Below are 19860 nucleotides of genomic sequence, written 5' to 3'. Positions count from 1 at the left end.
TCAGGTGGACGCAATCCTACAATCTGATTCATGATCAAGCGATGTGTAATAGGATGGAGCCCTGTTTGAGCACAGCCAGTGGAATTGACACTGCTCTTGGTTGTATCTGTATGATTTTGGAGCAAGTCCATTCATTAACGAGATTTACCTTCATACACAAATAGGATCAAGTGATATACCTTGAAAACGGGAAATTACATTTCTCTGTAATTACAGGTGGAAATAAGCAATGCTGATGTGGGTTTATTTTTTTTAAATTTACACTGTAACCAATTCTTGGTAGTCATGCTTCTTGCTAATTTAACTTACATAAATCCTTATTAGGAGGATATAGAGAATAGCAAACTTCTCTTCCAATTTTAAATATACTGGATTACAAGCATAAAAAAACAGAGCAGCATTTATGTTATAACAAATTTTCAATAAAGTAATTAGTCCCAGCTTTTTGATATGGAAAAACAGCTAGAGAGAATACATGTGGGGGAGAAGCAAGGGAGGGACAGAGCACAGCATGGGTGTTCACTGTGCTTTCAGAATGCATCTACCACTCAATTCCGGGATGGAGGAGGGCCACTTCTCTTTAAGACAGGCCAGCCATCACCTAAGAGATCCTCAAACAAAAAATTGTTCAGTGTTACAGCAGAAAGATATCCAAAAATGCAGAGACTAAGCAAACTGAAGGCAGGATGATTTGTGGTTGAATTGTCACTTTTGCAGCTATGTCTGTTTATCCAGCAAAAGTAGGGCTATTTAATATACTGCCTTTTAGCGATTCTCACTTTTTATTACTCTGACTTGTGTTGCTGCTCTCCTTTGGTCACTCATTTCTAATGCTATATATGAAAAATGAATACTAGTGCTCTTTTTTCCAGGATGAGGAATACCTCCCCATGGAACAGCAAAATGCATGTACACAATTTTTTCTACAAGTCCAATTTTGAAGTGGTACTGGCCACTTACTTGTCTGTCTTGGCAAGACAACAAGGTCACTGCACAAGCAACTGAAAAAAATAATGGATAGAGCAAATAATCCCCAATTATTATTTTAAATGTTTTTTAAATTACCCTTTTTTTTTTACCTGCTCTTCAGGGATTGGATCTTTGTTTTCTATGTATATGGCAGGCTGTGTTAAAGGTACTGTAGTATGCTGTAGGTTGTCACAGGAAACTTCAATTTGGCCTTTAGGGGAAAAAAGAAAAGGTATTTAAAAGAAATAAAAGTGAGTATTGAATGATGTTTCTGACTCACTCAGGAAGGGTCCAGGTATTTTCATAAATAGGATTTGCATACATGAAAAAAACAGTGAGAAGGCTGGTTAGGTTACACTGAAACACTGTTAGACAGCATTTAAGTAACTTGGCTGTTTTCATAGAAGCTGGGTCCAATGGAACTTGTGCTGAAACACTTCAACTAACAAATCTCAGAAATTTTATAGACTTTGAAAACCTGCAGATGGCAAGCAAAATCAGTAAAACCAGAGAAGAGACTTTGTTCACAAGTTTAAAAAAAATATAGGTAAAGTGGCTTCAAATAACTGGAAAATATTGGAAGAAATAATTAAGGAACGTTTACAGGAAGGTATTTGTAAGGTAGCAAGGAGACAAATAACAGCCATTGTGGATTTGTTGAAAATAGAAGGTGTTAATTTTGCAATGCAGTAACAAGTCTTGCGTATAGAAAGAATCAAAGATATCCTGCATTTTGTTTTCAGTGGGACTTTTGATATGGTGTCATGACATCTTTCTAAGGAAAATGTAAAGGCCAGGAAAAGTTGCTATTAGGTGCATAGAACAGCCTCTTGGATCATCACAGCATGATTACCATTTTCAGACTGGAATACATTGAGTGAGGATTTGTCTCAAGTCCAATACTCTCCAATATTGCCAGTGGGTGAAGGAGAGGTGTTGCATCTCATTAAATCTGCTGATTTGGGGATAATCTGCAAGAACACTGAAGGGCACCACTAGAATAAAAAATAATATTGGAAAATCAGAGATACAACCCAGGTAGAAATGGATTTCAGACCCAGCAGTTTGGTGATAGTGGCTGCAAATTTTTTTGTGCTTTAGAATAGCCAAGTGTACAAATGCATCACAACTGACCAGGGAGCACCACTGAGAAAGAGGTGAGGAGCCTCACCATCAACTCTACCCCACTGCAAGCTAGTACATACAAGCAACAGCACTGACTGTTAGACATATGAAATAACATTTCTACTCTGGTACTGATCGGGCTGTGGATGGAGCATACTGCCCCATCTGGGGCCCCTTCATTCAGTAACACAGTGGGCCAGCTAGAGTGAATATAGAGGAAAACATTGGAAATTATACAGAGGACTAAATAAAGTATAGTCATCAGGGAAGAGCTGAAACATAGGGAGCCAATTAGAGAAGACAGAAAGAAGCATAATAATAATCTTTGAGAATGTAAGAGCCATCAAGAGGAAATGGATTTCCATTGTGGGTGGATCAGAAGTACTGCTTTTAAATGGCAGCAAGAGGTACTTCTATTCAGTAATAACATTCTACTGGTAATGGAATTAAGTGCTGGAGAAGATGCCTGGAAATACTGTAAAATGTCTCTAAAGAGAATTTTTTAGGAAGAGGTAAACAACATTTACTCACAAACACTAATTTACCCTTGAGAAGGGAAATGGGTTAAATGACCTTGCCAAGCCCCACCTAACCCTATTTTCCATTTCTAATCTATACACTGAACACTTAGGGATGGTGAGATTGCAGCAGAGTACCATGGCCTTGCTCTTACAAATAACTAAAAAAGTTGTGTACATCTGCAAAGATGGTTTAAAAGGAAAAAAACATGGAATTTAAACAGTTTGAGGGCCATTGTTTCAAAGATCATTAATACAATGCTGTAACTAGCCATAAAGAGTACTCCATTTTGTAATATTAGCAGTAGATTGCTACATGCTTAAATTGTTGAAGCTTTAAGTGATAAATTTTATTAAGTGATGAAAAAATGTGACAGAATAACAAAAAGAAGCTGAAAGTTCTAGGAAATGAGCAAAGATGTATATGCAGATGAGTGATAGATGGGTCCATCATTGCCCAAGAAATTTAAATAGAGGTGAAGTCCCTTAAATGTGCTAAAGTCCCACTTGTTTTGAGGCTCTGCTCTGTACCTGACAGGATCAGTGAGTATGTAAAGGCACTGATTCTAGAAATACACCAAATCATGTAAAGGAAGAAGCCAAACTGCATTCCCTGAAGGAATTATATGCTAAAATGTAAGATACATGCTGGTGTCACCACCAATGACAGGCTGACAGGAAGGTGTGAGTGTTCAATCTATTACGCTGAAAGGCTTTGCTTTGGCTGTTTAATGTACCTGTAAGAAACCAGCTCTGACATATAATGATTCAGGGCAAGCATGTACTGCTTGTTGAAGGGGACTCACTTCTTTATACAGATGCTCTACTGGCTGAACTAGTTAGTTGAACTAAACATCTGCTGCAGCAAAAGCGCTCAGCATCCACCTAGACAAAATGCTCTAAGCCCATGAGGTTCTTGAAACAGCTGTTGTCAAAAGATTGATTTAGTTTTGGATAGTAATGCATAAATGTAAAAGCTGTGCTGAGCTATTACATTAATTCAACAGGAATCTATCTTCTCCCAAAGAGTTTTCATAAAGTATTATAAAAAAGAGAGAATTTATTGAAGTAATTTACATAACATGACTGACAGACCAGCTGTTAAAATTTGTAGGAAGACAGCAAAAGAATTGAACTTGATTTCATGTACAGGTTGACAAGGTCAACTCACAGAAGCTGGATGGCTTAGAAATATATCAGGAAAGTCAAATGTTGTCAGATAAAAATAGTTTTCAATGACCAAAATAAGTTAAAGAAGCTCCTGTGGATTAGTTCAGTAAACTTGTTGCAAAATAGAGGTTCAATCCCAGCACATTTCCAGGAAAGCCAGTGGGTAAAAGTGAAGGATTATTTTATTTTTTATTTCCCATGCAATCCCTTCCTTCTAGATCACACACGAGGTTATTTTTGTACTGAACTTTAAAAGGAAGCAAGTTATAATAAAAAGGCCTGCTGTGAAATTTATACACAAAGTAAAAATAAAACTAAAATAACTAAAAATACTGTGGTGCGTAGTCTAGAAAGAACTCTTAAGGAAAGGGGAAGAAAGATCAGTGGAACTGCAGGTTGTGGAGAGCGTCAACAAAACGCAACAGGTCAGCACATGCAAGTGTATCAGGCTACATCTAACATCCTCACAGGCTGTTTTACACAGCACTGAGGGGGAAGCTGTAAGACTGCACTATCAGGCAAAGTACAGGAGTTTGTTTGTACCATGTCTGGACCTGCACGGAGCCTGCAAGAAGCCTCCCAGTGCTCCCAGTTCTGATGTAAGCAAGAACAAGGTTGGCCTGCCTGCCTCTAGGCCCACAGCAATATTTATCCATCTACTGGCTATTCCACCTATACATCGTTAAGAACATAGTGCACTTCAGATTTGGATTTCTGTAGGTAACTTGCTGATACCCCAAGTTCCACCCCCCAGTTTTCCTAGTGCAGTCTCCATTATCAGCATTTTTCAGATGCTGGGCTGTGCCTTCCTAGGACAGTAAAAATGCTCCTGGAAAAAAGAAAGATTAGAAATTACAGGTTCAATTCCATGTCAGGAGAGCCTAAGTTCACTTCAGTTATTTAAGCTGGTTATGCCTCACAAGAACAGCATGGGCAGTACAGATCCCTAACGAGAGGGACAACAAACAAAATGCTGGTATATGCTGCTCACTAAGACTTTTAAGAACACCAGAGATTAGCTCACTCTCTTTGAGAAAGGAGGTGAATGCGTATTATATGCTCAACATGTACTCCATGATTTGAAATGTTCCAGGAAAGGTGATTGTCAAAAAAGTTTCATGACAATGTCATTATCATTTAAATTAATGACATCATTTTAATGCAGTAAATAAATGAAAATCTTGAGGGCGATTCATTAAAATCCTACCCCTTCACAGGTGATTCACCAATCAAAGGCAAAAAGCCATGATCAGTCTACACCTGAAAATGTAACCATCTGAATCCACAGGTCTAACAGACTGAGTTAACATGGTTGCATTTTTTGCTGAAACAAAAGCTTCAAGGTGATCACAATGAAGAAGTCCAATATAAGCACACAGTTTTTCAAAGTGTATGGTTTTAAGACCTTTTTAGCTAAAATTCTGATACATAGGCTGAACACTGTCATTGATTCCTTTGACCATTTCATCTCTGAAGTGCATCCCATTAGCTGCTAAATTAATCTCTCACATTTACCTTTTTTATTTGGGTTTCTTCCACTCATTTTTTCCACCTGAGAAATGGCTTCTTCCCAGCAGCTGTTGCTCGCCTGGATATGAGGCTGAATAAACTTTAGTTTTTGTTCCAGAACCTGATGGGCTTCTGTTGTCAACTCGGGCATCTCCTTAGTGCTAACAAGCTTTTCAAGCTCATCCTCAAGAATTATTACCCTAAGTTATGAGGAGACAAACAGCAGTAAGTAATAATAAATATTTGGCTTCACCATTCTTTCAATCATTTAATGTAACATACTGTTATTTTCTTCAAGTTTTAAGAACCCAACTCAGTCAATTCCTCACAGATACCCCAGAACTTTAAAATATTTTTTTTCTACATCAAGATACATTGCTTACCTGGAATTGTTATAGTAATACTTATATGTAAGGTTAAATGAGTAGGACAGTCTCAACTATTTCACCAAGGCAGTGACAAATCTTTAGGGATATTTACTAGGTAGTTACTATGACCTGAATGTTCTTCTAAAGCATTTGATATGTGGCAAAATCAATAGAAGATAATTGTGTTTTCATATTTTTTATAAGGGAGTGACAAAAGCAAGGAAAAATCTTAGTGTACTGTTTATCTTCAAGTTTTCACCAGATACTCAGAGAATACCCAGGAAAAATATCAGATTTCATAGTAAACCAAGGATCTTTGAGCCCATATTGTGTAAAGATATGACTATGACTGCAAAGACTTTTTTGCTTTTAGCTGGGGATACAAGCTGACAACCCAAAGAAGTTCAAGTCCAAAGCCTTCTGCATACTCTGTTAATTCATGTGTACACTTACTCATTGAGCAGGGCCTTGAGATGCAGCTGCAAGCTGCGTACGGCTGTCTGGAGAGTGTTCAGCTCTCTGGACTGCTGCTTGCTCCTGGCTGGCCACTGCAAGCCCGACTGGTGCTGGGTTTCGAAGTAGCGGTAGAACTCGTAGCTCCTCTTGAGCTCTGCCAAGCAGGCCGTGTGGGTGTGAGGTAGGCCCTGGGTCACATCGCGCAGGATGTGGTGAGGCAGCCGCTCCGGGGACACCGAGGGCTCGGGGGACGCGTTGGCTGGGGAGAGCAGCAGCGCCAGCCTCCTGAAAAATTCTGAACTCTGCCCTACCCAAAGCTGAAAGAGGACCTGGAAAACAGGGGAGGGTTAGCTCTGTGCACCTGGGAAGGCAGTCAGTTTCCAAAGTAAATGTACAGATACACCATGGGAAAACATTCCTTGGCCAGCAACAGGAACTTTAAAAAACTGCAAAAATCCGCTGTTTTTGAAGGGTATTCCAGAGCATGTGAGGTTCAGATCTTGTGAACCTTAGGTGACTGTTAATTCCTTGATGAAGGATATTAAATGCAATTATGCTCATAAAGTTGTCAGAGTCCAAAACCTCATATTCCCGTTGGCCAGTTTCATTATTTGCTATAATCTCCACATACCCTGCAGCTTGTAAAGGGCTGCCAAAATTCCAGTGGCAGCAAAGACATTTTTCCCTTTATAAGGCCAAGCTGTCATTTCTACAATCTAATAACTACTGCATTGCCCCACACCCAACCTTGAAACATGAGCCTAATTGCACTGTACTTCAACAAAAAATATTCTACATCTGAAGAAAGTTGAGCTGCTAACTTATTTCTTTTTTCAGCCAAAGTAAGAAATTCCACCAATACTACCAAGGAAGGAAAGGCTTTTAAGAAATTGATTGATTCACAATGTTATATATGGTATTAAAGAGACCAGTCCATCTGGGAGTAAGGCAGTCCAAAATTTCAATTTCTTGAGAACTTCCACTTTCAATGAAATGAAAAGAACTGTTTTCTTAGTTTAGAGAAGTTTGCTCAGTAGACCATGACAGTACAGCAGCACCTTTTATGTCTAAAATGTAAAGGGAAAGTTATGATACTTTTCTCTGCAATAATGGCCCTTATTAAAAGGGATCAGCTGTAGGTGATTATGAGGTGCAGACTGAAACTTGTTTGCAAGCATTCCAGACTAAGGAAGACAAAACATTAACTCATCACATCAAAAATACCTGGATGCAAACTGAGAAAGTATTCCAAAAGAAAAAAGAAATCTCAATTTACAAAAGATGCTCATGAGAAAAAAGAATACATGAATGACATGAAATTAATTTGGGGTACACATGCAAGACTGATTTGGCTGGGTGAAAAAATACAAATCAAACAAATGGGCAGCAATCACTGAAGTGTCTCTGAATGTGTGGTGCCCTGAATAAAAAAAATCAAAAGCACATGCTGTAACAAGCACAAAAGAAGCACCAATCCCTTCCACCAGACATAAATCACAGGCAGTAAAAAAGTAGCACACAGAAATAGTGGACTTCAGGAACTGATAATAACAATCAAAAACCTACCTGAAAAAAGGCACAACGACAAGAGAAAAGGAAATTCCAGGTGTATTTATGGTTGCAAGCAGCTTGCTCTGCTAATAACTACTGATGATTGAGCTTTGCTGACACAAAATATCCACCTGGCTCTCCTCAGCTTTAACTGGGTTTTTTTACTTAAGTGAAAAATTTTCACTCTTTAAATTGCTTTACTTCAAGGACAAGGTAGCAAAAAGACTCATGCTACATTTGCCATATGGCTTAGCATGACCTGCATTTTAATATAAAGACAAATTCTCTCAAAGTGAAAAAAAACCCCTGAGGTCTGCACATATATCCAAGGCTCACCACATAAATATGTCCCAAGGGTTATCAAAGTATGTTATACCTACACAGGAATCTGCTTAGGACTGATTTATGTTAATTTAGCTTGGTTTAGCTATACCACACTCAGTCTACATTGCTGGCTGTTATGAGCTACCATAAATTGAGATTTACTAGTTGTTGTGAGCTTAACTGTATCCAGAAAGCATCCTCACCAGTTTAACTAAAACAGAGTTCAGTTAAATTACTGCAAGTTGCAGGTAAACAAAGGCTTAGCTTACAAGCTTGGGCACCTCTGACTGGCTTCTTGTGCTTAAAAAGAAGTGGGCAAATTAGCAGGCTTACATGGTTGCAATTAGAACTTCAGCTAATGAAAAGCAAGAAGAAAAATCCTAAAAGCTGCTATTTATTGGAGCTCTTAGCTTAAAGCTAATTAGACAAAGCCTCAAAGCTTAGTAATCACTATTACTGGTAGCATTTACTGTCAGAACAAAAGAAGTCAAGGTCTATAAATTAAGAGGAAAAAAATGCAACAAAAGCCAACCCCAGAGAAACACATAAATCATATAATAATGGAATTTTTCATTAAAAAAGACAGTGCTAAAGGGGAACTGCCCTGGCAGAGGGTCATTAGAGTATAGAAAGCTTGCATTCAAATTAGATCTTCCTTCCAATGGACTCAAAAATAAAAAAACCCTAGCATCTCAAAACAAAATAGATAAAAAGGCCATTATATGGTTGTCACTGTTCAGTTAGAAGTTTTTCAAAGATCAAAGAACCACACTGGCTCACGGCAGCAGGGGTCCAAGCTTATGATTTCTGCTCCTCAGTGTGACTAAATGCAGCTACTGCCTTCAGCATTTACAACTCATTTGTGATTTTTGATGCCTCTCTTTTTATTCACATCAAGAGATTAGATAAAAAAAGGATTAAGTACAAATCCAGAAATTATTTTATTCACCTGGAATCAGGTGAAATCAGAGAGCAAAAAATCATGTTTAAGGGGATTGATTAAGCTGATTACAGAACACTGACTTGAACTTCCATTATTTGCAGAAAAATATCGTAATGTTGTACTGAGTAACTTCTCTTTCTCTACATGCACAAAGAAATCAGGTGAACACTGATAAATGTAGAAACACATGATAAGAGCCTGACTGATTACACCTTACCCTCAATTCAGTGTGTTGCTACAGGCTAGGATGTACAAGCCACAAGACTTCATGACAACAGAAAGATTTTCACCAGGAGCCTGTGTGGATGCATTAAGCCCTTTTAGGAGAGCTTACCTTGAGTGCAGGCAAACTGAAGCCATCAGTCAGATTGTGTGCCTCCTCTTCAGAGACCTGCTCTTCATTCAGTCCCAGACCCAGCTGTTTAAAGGGGACCACACAGATGTAGCTGGTCACGTTGTCACTCTCTGAGTTCAGAGGGTAAGTTTAGCCAGAGTTAAGGTGGTAAACAAAGCCACTTTTGCATTAAACACACAGAAATGGAAAGAAATACTTAATAAGGTTTTTTATTCCAGGTAATTTTTATGAAATCACATACTTTCATCCCAAATCCACCTGAATCCTGTTTTGCAATCCTTATTTGAAGCACAAGTTTTAAAGGCTCTTAGCAGGATCAGAGATAAGACACTGACAAAACACCTATGTCAAAATATAAACACATAAAAAGAAACAAAGTCGATTGATGAAAAATCCCTGCATTCCTTCTGAATGAGTGAAACAGCTTACTTTTAAATATTGAGTTTCCAAGAGATAGTTCATGTCAATCTTAAACCAGAAATTGACAGAGGAAAGAGAACAACTGTGCAATTTTAAGTTTTAAAGGTAGCCTGTGTTATAGACTAAACTCAGGATGTGAATTCACTGAGGGGTCTCTCTGTGGATGGACTGCTCAGAGGTCTTTACAGTAAAAGGTCTTTGACATTTCAGAGAGCTCTATGAAGAACAGGAGCTCCCTGACTGTGTCATACCATTAACTTTATTGATTATATGACTGTAAAGACATCATGATCTTGGCAGGATTAATGGCAAACTGGTATCCATCAACACCATTCAGCACATTTAAAATCTCAGTAAGAAAATGCACATTTCTAGTCCTCAAAAATGCTTAAAAAGTAGGAAGTAAGCCCAATATAACTGATACCAGAAAAAATAATTCATAGACTAGGCAGCATTAATTTTTACATAGCACTAATTTTGGAATAACCTCAGGCTGGGGAGGAACAGTTCAAGATTTTGGCATATTTTCTGATAGTTACCCAGTCACAAAATAGTAAAATTCATTTTAAAACAGAAATGTAAACTTATGGCCATAAGTACAAAATCACATCTGTTCCACAGATATATATATATATGTATATATATATATATATGTGTATGTATATATATACACACACACACACATATATATATTTGTAAAGCATTAATGAAAATATCGTCCTAACATAAAATATGGTTTTTTTCATTTATAGTTTGATCTAGAAATGCTCTCATCTCTTGCACATAAAGCCAATTAGAAGCACTTGTCTCTTGTCCAACTAATGTATTTTCTGGGGGAAGCTACGAGTTCCATCTGCTTTCACACCCAAATTTTCCATGTGCCAAATTCTCATAGGATTGAACTTGCAAAACTGATTTGCTCAAGAGACGTTTACCAGTTAAGCAGAAGAACATTGCAGGAAAAAGTAATATTCTGTGTCCCAGGAAACAGTAAAGTGAAGTGCCCAGGATCTAAAAAACCACATTTCTCCCTCCTTTACTCCTAATGTCTGGAAAGGAAGAAGCTTATTAAGTGTTCAAACAAAACCCTGCAATGTAAATTAAGTAGGTTCAGAATATTACTGCTGTCACCAGCAGCTGCCTCACATAAATGGTGTCTACTTTAAATTAACCTGACTGCATGCCCAGCAGAGGGAGCACATAGGATGAGGGTGATAACTCCATCAGAAATTGAAAAGACAGGTCAAAACCCTTCAGGACCACTAATCTTAGAAACTACTTGTACTCTTTGTTAGCCTTTTCCTGCAACATGGCATTTCCAACAATATGAAAGCCACAAAAAGCAGTTTGGACACACATGGATTCCTAAGTCATGCTAAAAATAAATTCCAATGTGAGGTTTGACCAAGGAGCCACTTACCAATGCTGCGTCTCAGCCAGGGATTCCCAGTGGCCTCCTGCATCTCCTGCCCTGCCCTCCTCTACTGCAGCCATTCCACTCCCACTTCTATCTGACAGATGAAAGCAGAGAACTGATCCCATGCCCCCATTAGCTTCCTAAGGATCAAACATTTAGAAACTTTAAACATATACACACCATTATATACAGGAACACACTTCCTTCATGCACTTTGATCTCATAGTATTTTTAGCCCTACTGACTTCTGTTAAAGCCAAAATGCTAAAGCCTAACTATCTTAGATTAGTTAAATTTTTCTGTGTCTCTGTAAAAATATTTAATTTTTCTGTTTAACTTACATGCCTTATTAGCCTGAATGAAGAGAAGGCAATGCTACTTAATAATGACATGTCAAATCCAGAATAAAATACCTGTACAGTGAATGTCTAACGTCTATCAGGTTAGACACTCTTATTTACATATAGAAAAAGAAGAATGCTAATGTATCCCTGTATGTAACAATTTAACATTCATATTTTAGTCTTCAAAAGCACATTCCCATCTGAAGACCTAACACGAGGGCCTCATTGGATCCCTGGGAAATCCAAGCTGCTCTTCTACAAATTCTCGCCTGCTCACCAGGGGTGAGCTAAGCATGTGATGAACTGGCTGGTCAAGGAAGAAACACTGCACTGAAAAATGCCCACGAGTCTCTACTCAGATATTTCAGCGTGGCAATTTAGGCTTTTGTAATCTCAAGAGGGTACTACTTTCTCTTTAGCTTAAAGGTATGTGTTTTTCTAATAGTTCATGATGCAATAACTAAACCTTTACAGAGGAGAAGGAGCAAGTTTTTACTAGAATTACTACAGGAAATTTGCAAATGTCCCTGTGCTCAGTGTGTCTCAAAGACACAGAATGCATTTTATGTGCATTCCATTCTAATAGGGTAAGATATCACTCAGTTTAAAATACTACTATCCAATGTCTGGTTTTATCACTAATAAAAGAATAACACTATTTATGCCTTGACAGCAAAGAACATCACCTCACAACAAAATCCAAGCTTTTTAAGTTTACGTGGTCCAATGCCCAAGTCCTACCTATTAAAATAGTTCAAGGGAAGTGGAGTATCAGACCATTCTGCATCATCTGAGGATTATTAACATCAGCCAGTAACATAAGCTACAAGATTTCCTCCTTCCAGCTTGTATATAATATATCAGATTCCCATGATGCAGAACCCACAAGGCTCTTAAGAATAAAAATGTTAAGCAGCTAGCATGCCGAGGGAAGCACTGCCTGAGTTACCACACAATTCAGTGGAGGACAGTGCAGAGAGCTTTTGAACTGGTCTGCATGACATCCTGTAAATACTTAACCCAAAGTGCCTAATTTCTAGTTTAGGCTTTCAGCCATTGCATCCTTCTATAACCTTAGATTCTGAATTAAAAGAAAAATACTCTTTTCTATGGCATTTCATTCTGTGATTTTGAGCAATGCACTCTTGCTGACATGAACAATCAGAGCAAGAATGGTGAGAAAATGCTGAGTTGTTTCTGCTAGTACCCAACTGTCTCTCCACACAAAATGTAAGCAATATGATTTTTCATCTCATTAAATCACTGGTCTACAAAGTTTGACACAACTGCCTGGTATGAGCCTAAAATATGACTGCATACTTTCTCTCCTACATGGGAACAAATTTTAATTAGGGCAAAATTATTTAACTGTACTTACCGAAGACAGTTATCTGACTAAAGAGGGTACACTAGCCACACACAAATATTGTTGAACTTCTAGTTCTACCGAATAGAAGTGAGAATGATAACATATCAAGTTTATGCAATTTGTATCACCATAAATAAAGCTGTGACTTAAAATTTTTAATTCTCTGTCACATGTTCATCAGACTGATCTCCTTCTAACATATTTGAGATATACATTAACAGAAAAGCTTAATTTGCTGCAGTTAATTTGGTAGGAGAAAACCAACTTACCTTTGAACACAGGGATGACAGAGATGTCGAGTGAAAGGCCATATTGTTCAGAGAAGAGGATATTTTGGTGCAAGGGATGTTTTGAGCTAAGAGGAATTATAAAACAAAATCTTGAAGGGTTCTGAAACACATCATCAGCACTTACACCATAAGCATGCGTGTCAATAATGATACAATTTTTTCAGTGTACTGAATCTCATCACACAGCACAGTACACAAAGAGGCAAATTTAAAGCATGTTCTAAACCAAACACAAGGCCCAATTTACCAAGCTACCTTTTCTTTCCCTTGTTTAGATACATAAATAGATACTGTATGTTTCTAGACATCCTAACTCTCAACATTGACACAAGTGCAAGTAGGCAACATGGGCTACCTGAACTGGTGTGTTTTTACAGAAAGGATATTTTTTCAGCATGTACAGAGTAGCCAGTCTTGCTGCTCGGAAGTTGGCTCTGACAGAACGGTAGACGGCTTTCCGGAGGCCAATCAGGTGCTGACTAGGATGCTGTCCAGCTTTATTAAATGGGCAAGCGGCACTGACCCTGTCAAGCAAACTTGAAAAGTAAAATGTGATACAACTGTACAGATGTCCTAAAGTATTTTTAAAGAACAATACATCAGTTTTCCTATTTCATTATTTAGAAAGTTTTTTCAAATCACTCAGTAACTATGAGACTAAACCCTGATCATATCAATGCTATATTTAATCAAAATTTCAGACAGCAGCCAGGATTCCTCAGTAAATAGCCTTAATCTATTCTCATCTGAGCTGTGGCAAAACTCCTGAGCACATTTATTGTCTCTAAAATTTTCCAAAATGGTACAGTAATGGCAGACATGCCATAACATTATCTCAATCAGGATACAAAACTATTACAAGCCCACTGTCAGCTTTGGAAGTTTTAACAAACATGTATTTAACATCTACCCCTTTATATCCAAATTTACTTTTTCAATACTTTTTGCAGAAAAAAGGTGTCAACACATAGTTTTCCATACAAAACAGTATATTCTTTTAACCTTCCTGATGCAGAAAGTTTTCTAGGTGAAGAAAAATATTATTTGAGAGCTGACATAGATTTTATCATCATGCAATGATTGGCAGCTGTGTTTGTGAGTCTTGACAGGAAAACACATGACACGTATACACCATACAATCATATTGGAAAATACATTTGGTGTCTGGCTATTCAGGTGAATATAGCATTTAAGAGAAACTATGCCATTTGCCTATTAGAATATAACTCAGATTGGCTTAGCACTGTAAGAAATCACCTCATCTGGAAATAAAATTAATTGTGAACTGGGTGAACATTGAACAGGTCTATGGAACTTTAAGCTCCAGCTGCATCTTTTCATGTACAATCAGTAACTGAGACTCTGGAAACAGCCTAGGTGCACTCTACTTGCTGGGACTGTTTTTACTAGAATCAACTCAGGAATGAACATGGTCTGGACAACAGGGCAATCAGTTGTGATTAATTGTTTGGGGACTGGAAGCCTGCTTCTGCTCTCACCTTTCCCAGGGAAGAGTGAAGAGGTGATTTCATGCGCAGTCACTTAAAAGGGAAAAGCATATAGGGTACCTGGTAAGCCTGAGGTGTGTTGCTGCATTGTTAAATATTTCTGTAATCCATCTGACTAAAAAGCTGACCTAGTCGTCAGCAGACTGACACTGCCAGGAAAATATCAGTCCTACTCCATGTGCTTAGCTGGACCATGCTGCACATTGACTGGGAGGGGAAATAGCTTGTGGCCTTCACTATCAAATATGAAAATCAGAGCAGCCCACCCAGTGAGTAAGGCTGGAACCATATAGCAGTATGTTTAGCACCATTAACACAAGAAGATTCATGCCAAATATTGCCAGATATTGAATATGCTAGCTGAAATACAATATAAAATACATGCATACCATTTAAAATTATGTGTTATTAAAATGGTTTATATAACATCTCATAAATGACTTTCAAATCTGAAAAAAAATAAACTGTGTTCATTTCCATTTCTAAATTTAAAATGCTAGCCTTGCTGTATCTTTCATTAGAGAAACACAGCATGTAATGCAGTACATGCCAATCTCTAACCTTCCTCTAGCTTTTGGAAGTAACAACTGGAAGTGTTTATGTATAAACTCTCACATCAGTTTGTAGACCCAACCCTGTGTGAATTGTCAGAAGAAAGCTCAAAGAAAAGGAGCAAAATTCTTCTACCATAAAAAAGAGACAGAGATCTGTTCTACTACAGTGATGCAGACTTTTCCACCTTCTACAGAGAACAAATATAGCGTAACTCACACACAGCACATACTGCCAGTATTCAGCAAAACAATCTGCTTTCCTTCTGGAATGGATTGTTCCAGTGCTTTTTATAAAAATATTCTTCCTTATTTGACTAATTTAAATTAGTAGAATCTATCATCTGTCCTTCTGTCAGGCATGTCATATCTCTAAATTTCTAGTGTTTCATTGATCTTCACAGATCACAGAATGATTTGGGTTGGAAGGGGACATGAAGATGCTCTAATTCCCAACCCCCTGTCATGAGCAGGGACACATTCCACCAGGCTCCTCAAAGTCCCATACAGCCTGGCCCTGAACTCTTCCAGGGATGGGTAAGTCACCATTTCTCTGAACAATCTGTTCCTCTGTCCCACCATCCTCACAGTCAAGAATTTTTGTCCTAATATCTAATCTAAACCTGCCCTATTTCAGTTTAAAGCCATTCTCCCTTGCCCTGTCACCACACACCCTTGTAAAGTCTCTCTCTTATCATCTATGTATTTTAATTGGACTTACATATTATCAAAATGTTATCAGCTTTGCATATCAGCCACAAGTAGCAAGAAGCAAAGAAAGGGTGAATTTCCCCTTTCCTACAGCTCCAAACCCATTTTACTGTATAGAACAACATTAATTTTACAAACTGGCTTTTATTAATTAATTTTATAAATTGGCTTTCAACTTTTAATAAGTTTATATAAACACATTAATAAAAATCTATTACTGCACTCCACCATGAAAGCAGTTCTTTAAAGATACTAATATACATCCATATGTATTAAGTTCACAGAGCTTAATTCAAGTTTAAAATACAGTAAAAAGGGAGTATTTTGGAAAAGAAGTTAATTATTTTGGTGACCAGCAAGGGAATAAACACTTGCTGCTTACTGCTGCAGCCTTTCATTACGTATTCTTTCAGTTCTTGTTTTATGATGTGCAAGACAATGGGCATACTTTTGTTACCCTCGAGAAATTCCAGGCTGCAACCTGTGATCAGGTTTTTTTTGGCTAATAGCAAATGAAGCAATCAGACAGAAATACTGCCCTTCTGCCTCAGCAGAGCTCTGTCCTATCTTTGCTACACAATTTCTGTAATCCAAGCCACCCAGGTGAGGTCTCGGCCATCTCTGCATCACAGAGCTGGTACCACACAGACACACCTGAGATTCCAACAGACCATTAAACACTTCCAAAGGCCATGCTGGAATCAGAATATCAAGTTGTCTTTGAAAGCAGCTAATGTAAGAGAAGCCTGACAGGATTACAGAATCACAGAATAGTTAAGATTGGAAGGGACCACTGGAGGCCATCTAATCCAAGCTCCCTGCTCAAGTTCTTAGTTCCTGATCTAATTCCTGTTCTAGTTCCTGTGGCTGCAGTCAGTTTTACTGGGAGGGGAATGAAAGCAAAAGCGTGTTGGACTATCTGAGTATAGCAGTCACTACCACACAGTAATAAACCACCTAATCTATAGAGAATTGACCAAAACCTCATCATCTACCATTTACAGAGACAGTCCAGTATCAATTAATAAGGGGCAAATAGGGTAGAATAAAGCAAAGCCATAGATATTTCAATGGATGTGTAAATTAGCCTATGAGAATAGCAATGGATGGTGTCATGGGGAGGAAAACCAGCAGTGGAGCATGAGGAACTTCAGGCCAAAGCAGCAGACCTGGACTTGCCCTGTCAGAGTTTAGCTAAGTACAATCAGTCAAAGCTTGAACTTGGTACTATTTAAATAACAGCTTCAGTACCTTTCCATTCACAATATGGTCAATGTACAGGCCAAACTATGCTGAATTAGCAGTACCTTAAAACAGCTGCACATGTAACACTGACCAGGATGATGTACCTCATTGAAATCTCATTCCTTCAAGGATGTAAAATAACAAAGGAGGATACTCAGTAACTTTTCAAATGCAACAATTTCTATTGCCATGAGACTCCTTCTGAAAAAGCACTAAGATTTTGATATCCTTACTACAGGAGAACATACTAAACTTTGTTCTGCTGAGGTTTACTGTAGAAAATTCTAGGAGAAAAAAGGGAAAACTAGCATTTTGGATCATACTCAAAGAGGTACCCAAAGCAAAAAATTTCACACTGCCCTGTGCAGCAGCGTCTCTTGCATGTGTGGATGCAGAAAAGGACACTGGAGTTAGAAGTTCCTCTAGGCTAAACCAACCCAAAACTTGTACAGCACTGACTTCTTTATACTGTACAGTTGTTCTAGTGAGGATGCTGGCACAGTCAGACTTCTCCCACTCCATCCATATACCAAAGTCTTTTGAAAAGCTTGCCAAGGTTTCAAGTAAAGAAGCTATTAGATCAAGCATCAGCTTAAAGACCAGTCTGGTTTTTATTAATCTGTTATCTAAGATATGTAGTAAAAGAACAAGGCAGCAGCAATTTAGACATTGACCACAAGTTTGTTTGCTTAAAGTTAGGCAAAAATCCAAGTGTTTTTCTCATCTGTAATTTGGACAAGCCTGAACAATAATTTTTTTTAAGAACTCGTTTGTAAAGATAAGACTGCCTATTGCTCAAGTATATGCTTCTTCAGCAAAAATCAAGACCAAAACAAAAACCACATAGCTTAGGCAGACTGAAGACATGCTTATGCATTCCAAAGGGAGAATGAAACATTTTTTCAGTGAAATACACTGAAGGTATCTCAAGCTAAAAAATTAATCCAGAATTTTAAGTCTAAAGTTGCACACTTGCATGTAAGAACATGTGTCTGAATGCAGAATAGTTGGTCTGGCACAGATAAACATCTTGCTGCCCACAAGGGAACTTTTGATTTTTTTTTTTAGAAAGAAGTTGACTGTATTTTAGGTGTTGGTGTTTCCCACCTCCTTCACCCTTAAGCGGAATTGGTACACATGGATTCATCATAGGTGGTTACAATGCAAAAGCATCCACGGCAATGAGAGTGCAGAGGAACAGGCCTGTCGGCTTTGGAATCACTGCATACACTGAACATTTTCTCATGTCCTTTCACACAGCAAATCAGCAAAACTTATCAAATAACTACAAGAGCTAAATAATCTGAAACACTTTTGCATTCCTTAAGCAGAAGAGAGGCAAATTCAACAGTAAATAATTTAAGAATCTAAATGTTTCAACAACTGTATGCAAGAAAAAAAGACTAATTTTAACTTTACTTGAGGTGGGAAATTATGTTTGATGGTTTTTGCTGAATACTGTGTTCTCACTACTTCAGACATATTTGTAAAATAAAAATAGAATGGTTTTCATGTCCTCCTGTTTTGTAAAATATGAGTGATTACTTGCAGATGAGTTTATTTACATCGATTTGGTAATGTAAGATAAAAAACTCTCTAAATGACTCTCCAAAATAGTTAACTTAGTTTGAAGTCCATTTGTTCATATATTTCATTGCTAGCAATGCAGGACATTTCAAAGGCACATGAGTTTTGTGAGACTTAATTCACCTTCAGGATGTGGGGTTTTAACACTGAGTTGTTAGAAGTCATACTTTTAGTATGAATGGTAATTCACTCTTCGTGTAAATTAAAACCTTTAAGTATTTTGCTTTTCCGTAATTCCATTTGTTATGGGAGACAGTGCAACGACAATTTTGGATGACAGCTGGTTTGTATGGATCTGTATATTAAGTAAAGTGAAATACAGACTCACAGGGTAAATCCTCTAGAAATCACTTCAGTCTCCTGAATGAGTCGTAGAGCTTTCCTCACGAGATTAGTAAAGGCCCGGCTATTGGCCACTGTTTCTTCCAGCTGGATACAGTAGTTTCTCAGGGACATTTGCAGCTTGGCTGTCCTCCACGTGCCCCACACTCTAAAGACTGCATAGACGAGCAGCACAGGTCCGCACAGCAGCCATGATGATTCCTTCCACCACGAAGGAAACATAAGCAGTGCACTTAAAAAGGCAAGGAACAGCGAGACATCCCTGCAAACAGAGACAGTACCACCAACCACGCATTACTGAGGGCAAACAAGTGGGAAAAGTACCAAGTTTTCAGTTGCATTTGAGATTACAACATCTTACTGTGGGGCTTTTATGTAGGTCCTACCCCTTGTGACAGGTTTAGATGAATATGTACATGACTTTACTTGGCTGGTAAACTCTAAGGAAACCTTTCTTCAGCTTTTTTACAGCATGAGTAGGAGAGTAATGTACCACTTTGAAAGGTTAGTTTCTCTTACACTCTTACATGACTTTAAAAAATAGAAAAGAAAATTAAAAAAAGAAAAAACCTGACTACTCAGCATTATAAGCCAGGGCGTGTAGGAACTGTAATATCTGTACTTCCAGGTTCAAGAGTACAGTAGGGAAGGGCATGTTTCTTTTGGTAGCAAATCCCTCAATTAGTGCCAACTTTATTTTTTCTAGAGTCTGACTCATTTAACTTGGACACCAATGCATCACTAGTTTCTAACACAATTTTATAAAGATGGCTTGAATACTCTTTTAA

General features: G+C 38.0%; 1 protein-coding gene across 5 annotated transcripts in view; it reads right to left on the bottom strand.

The window, feature by feature from the left end:
• VEZT (vezatin, adherens junctions transmembrane protein) overlaps positions 1-19860 on the bottom strand; it is a 48086-nt gene that overhangs the window by 4216 nt on the left and 24010 nt on the right. For 3 of the 5 annotated variants that reach the window (XM_068190400.1, XM_068190401.1, XM_068190398.1), the window contains exons 5-10: positions 19059-19334; positions 13515-13664; positions 9268-9415; positions 6113-6444; positions 5298-5491; positions 1080-1180 (exon numbers count right to left, since the gene is read on the bottom strand). In XM_068190400.1, coding sequence (XP_068046501.1) covers positions 1080-1180; positions 5298-5491; positions 6113-6444; positions 9268-9415; positions 13515-13664; positions 19059-19334 — 1201 coding nt within the window. The remainder of the gene's footprint in view (positions 1-1079; positions 1181-5297; positions 5492-6112; positions 6445-9267; positions 9416-13514; positions 13665-19058; positions 19335-19860) is intronic. The other 2 variants (XM_068190402.1, XM_068190399.1) reach the window with 1 other exon arrangement.

This window comes from Anomalospiza imberbis, chromosome 5, assembly GCF_031753505.1.
Source record: "Anomalospiza imberbis isolate Cuckoo-Finch-1a 21T00152 chromosome 5, ASM3175350v1, whole genome shotgun sequence".
NCBI classification, from domain to species: domain Eukaryota; kingdom Metazoa; phylum Chordata; class Aves; order Passeriformes; family Viduidae; genus Anomalospiza; species Anomalospiza imberbis.
The sequence above is the reverse complement of the archived record's forward strand: the minus strand, read 5'-3'. Positions and strand labels throughout refer to the sequence as shown.